Source organism: Drosophila simulans, chromosome 3L (assembly GCF_016746395.2).
Source record: "Drosophila simulans strain w501 chromosome 3L, Prin_Dsim_3.1, whole genome shotgun sequence".
Lineage (NCBI taxonomy): Eukaryota > Metazoa > Arthropoda > Insecta > Diptera > Drosophilidae > Drosophila > Drosophila simulans.
The window spans coordinates 20,343,311-20,347,121 of NC_052522.2; the positions used below are offsets into that span (position 1 = coordinate 20,343,311).

The 3,811-nt window shown below is 47.8% G+C and overlaps 1 protein-coding gene across 2 annotated transcripts; it reads right to left on the bottom strand.

The window, feature by feature from the left end:
- Nucleotides 1–415: 415 nt before the first annotated feature.
- LOC6738893 (zygotic gap protein knirps) lies at nt 416–3,566 on the bottom strand. Of its 2 annotated transcripts, none has more exons than XM_039293382.2 (3): nt 3,169–3,566; nt 2,357–2,434; nt 416–2,132 (listed from the first exon to the last, which is right to left on the bottom strand). In XM_039293382.2, the coding sequence occupies exons 2-3, from the start codon at nt 2,432–2,434 to the stop codon at nt 924–926; spliced, it is 1,287 nt and encodes a 428-aa protein (XP_039149316.1). In that variant the 5' UTR covers nt 3,169–3,566; the 3' UTR covers nt 416–923. The 2 variants fall into 2 exon arrangements, with proteins under 2 accessions (XP_039149316.1, XP_039149315.1); XM_039293381.2 differs by lacking the exon at nt 3,169–3,566 and adding an exon at nt 2,536–2,667.
- Nucleotides 3,567–3,811: the final 245 nt, after the last annotated feature.

The window sequence follows — 3,811 nt, forward strand, 5'->3', positions numbered from 1 at the left end:
TATTGGCTTTGATCCTATGGAATGTGCGGTAGCAGATACATCCGAAAGATAGTTTGCACCTGGCATATGGTCCATAATAATGTGCTTAAGTGTGGTAAACAAATCCGAAGGGTGCGTTAACTTTAAGGTACTACGAAAATGTTTTTTGAGTATTTTTTAAAGTAATCTTCCCAAGTTGCTTAAACTGTATGTTTTGTAATTTAAATACATTTTTCAATGAAGTCACAACTAAAATTAAATCAATGAAAGCAACACCGAAGTAAACGTGCCCTGGAATTAATGAGTTTCAAGACGACATTGTAAATAATTTAGTTCAATTATCCGTAAGCAAAAACTGTACAAATGTATTTGTGTATTCTGTAATTTTAAATAGATAGTTCTGAAATACACCCAGAAGCATTTGAAACGACAAAAGTTTAATTTTTAATAGTTTTTATTTTTCTTTGTATAAAACTAAATGCCAATCTTTAGACATACCATAACTAGGACTAAAATAAAATAAAATACTTAGAGACAATAAAGATCATTCTTAGACTTAACAATTTGTATGTACAATAGCATTTGAGGGTGGGAATGATTACTACTTCTACGGCTCTTCCGCCGGCTAACTTTAAAATACAATTGCAAACAAGCTCAAAGATATATTTACAATTTTAACGTTTTCATAAAAATAATTTTTGGATCCGAGCTCAATAGGTTAGTGTGAGTGTGTGTGTGATGGTATGTAGGTGTATGTGTGCGAGTGCAGTGCAACTACCTGGTCAGGCTGTCTCTTTCCAGCAAAACCTGTCTGTCCCTATCTCTTTCCACTTCCCTAAGTGTGAGCGAGCACACGAATAAATTTACATTTTCTTTAAGTAACAAAAAATAAACAACGAGGGTTTTTGGGGCGACTCCTCCCACTTGGTTTTTTCGCCGTGTACTTAGACACACACGAATATTCCCCGCATGGCACTAGCCGCATTGTGGGCCACCGCAAAGCCACCGAAGTGGGTGGCCTCTGCACCACCTAGCTTCTGCCGCTTGACTTCCGCATGGGCGGTGGTGGTGTTCGGTGAGTGGGCGGCGGAGTGGGAGGAACTGCTGCTGCTGGTGGTCAGGCACTCGGCCTCCAGTTGGTAGAACTTCCGGCGCGGAGCCACCTCCACTTCTTGATCCTCGGAGCCGCTGTCGTTGAAGCTGTGCACGGAGCTCCTCGAGGTCTTCATGCTCAGATCCATGGGTCCATCTTGGGCGGAAACGGTGGGGGGATGCACAGGCGCAACGCTGGTAGTTTCACCGCCAATGGAGCAAACCGAAACGGGCGACAAGCTCTGCATCTTGGCCGCAAAACTCAGCGGGCTGCTGCTAGTCGGAGTGGTGGGAGTGGCTCGGATAGCAATGGGATGCAGGAGGCTTCCGGACGACTGATGGCTGTGCACGGAGTGAACATCCTCCTCCAGGCAGACATCGATTGGCGACTGGCGGGCCGAGGAGGTGGGCTGCACCACTGGTGGCTGGCTGGCGGGACTAAAGCGGTTCTGCGACTCAACGGAATCCACGCTCTGGCGGTGCTTGTACATCTCCTGGCGGTAAGCGGCATCCGCAGCAGAAGCCGCTGCAGCGGCAGCACTGGCATGGTAGCCTGGGAAGAGGAGGTGCGGGGGCAGCTGGAAGGGCGACTGGTGCGGTACACTGCCCATCATGCTGAAGAAGGGCAGGGCGGCGGATGGGTCGGGCAGATAGCTGGGATAGCCCAGCAGAGGCATATGTGGATGACGCGGCACCTGCTGTTGCTGCTGCTGATGATGGTGGTGAAGATGGGCGGCCATGTCCCCGAATCCGGGTGTGTGTGGCGAGCCCACCGGGGAGGAGGCCGACGGGGCACCACCCACCGATACGCCACCCGCTGATGGAGGCGCCTTGCCCGCCGCTGCGGCGGCCTGTTCGTGCTCCTGCAGCAGACAGTGGATCTTGAACCAGTTGGAGCGACGTCCGTAGCGGGATCCCCCCTTCGACATGCCCACGTTGTAGCACTTCCTCAAGCGGCACGCCTTGCAGGTGGTGCGGTTCTTCTTGTCGATGATGCACTTGCCCTCGTTCTTGCACTCGCTGATGGTGCTGATGTTGTTGTAAGAGCGGCCAAAGAAGGACTGCAATGGCAAAGGGAAGGAAGAATGTGGGTTAGTTAAGTGGTATGAAACTGATTAGGGGCAGAGCAGAAATTCATTCAGGAACTTAAGGCCAATGTTTTAGACAACGATTTGAATCGCCGATGGCCTGTTCCTCGAACATGTATCTGAAACCTAACCCCTTGGGGTCTCCGGAATACGTTCCGCTATTCATTTGTCAATGGATTTTTTGAGACACAACTTACCTTGCAGCCCTCGCAGGTGAAGGCGCCAAAATGGAAGCCCGCCGCCGGCTCACCGCACACTTTGCATGTCTGGTTCATCTGGAAGATAGTAAAGAAATCCCGCGTTAGTAAGGGTTTAATCCACTGGTCGAGAGGTATATGTGTAATCCACAAGGAGGCGAACGGCTCTGGACACTAACCAAGTTGAACACCATTTTGGAATGATATTTGTTGGAATTCTGAATGCTTTTCTCACGATCGCTGTGAGGATCTGCTGTATGATCTGTTCGCTTGGAATGCTGCTGAGCAACTGATGCTGAGCTCTAGGCGGGCCAGGATATATATAGGAAACTGGGAAAAACTAGACAGGATGGGCGTTTTTTATGATCACAACAGGCCAAAAAACTTAAGCTGCCGGATTATGCAACCCTATGCGTTCATTTTCATTTTTTTCGCGCTGTCCAGTCATAAAACTCAGGTAGATTTTCTTTTTTATTCGAAGTCATTACGAGTGCTGCGAAAATAGTGTTCCCTAAAAAAATGCAGCAGCAGTCCAGACCTTGACGTTCGGCCATAAAAACTCACGCCGATTTTTCCCGAGTCAAACAAAAAATTGAAAATTCGGCTTATGAAAATTGTGATTTTTTTCCCGCGGCCTCGGGCCGCAAAAAAATAGGGAAAAGATGGAAATATGGCCGTTAGTTTTTCGCGTGAAACAGTAAAAAATAAAAGTAGTGCACAAGGGATCGTAAAATCTGCCGACGGCCGCGACCCAAAAACAAGAACCGTGAATTGACTTTGATCTCATGTTGTCTCCCTCGCTCAGAACTTACCTTTTTGCTTTTTTTTGTTGTTGGATGGGCACTAGGTTTATGACGACTTTTTAATTGCAGCGATTCGCGATCGTTGCTGCACGTTTTCTCACTTTGGCAGTTTGTGTCTGTTGTTTTTGTTTTTTTGGGTTTGCAAGCACTTTTCAATCAGTCTGAGTGATTCAGGTTTTCAACACTTTGATTATAATTTTGGATACGATTTGATGTGATGTGTGGTTTTTAGATCGCCGAAGCAACGCGGCTTGGGAACCCTCGATGTGTGTAACTGACACTTCGGCTACTAGCTGACGACTGATTTCTGGCTGAGAGGTTCGACTGGCAAGAAGCGTTTCTGTGTTTCGCCTACTGGCCGAACTCTTTGGCTTATGTACTCGCACTCACACCAACGCAGACTTACCAGTTTTCAGCCCCAGCTCTCTGATAAATCACGGCTGAAACCACCACCTTTAAGACTCGGATCGAGTGAGAGAGCGATCGAGCACGCACACATGCGCATTGAGTTCGAACCCCACTCGAGCGAAATGTTAGCAGAATGTTAGCGCTCTGTTATTGAATGAATAGAAAACACTCACTCATTCAGATCTCACGCTCACGCTCACTCTCTCTCTCTCTCTGTCTGTCGATTTTGAGTCCGCTGTAATCT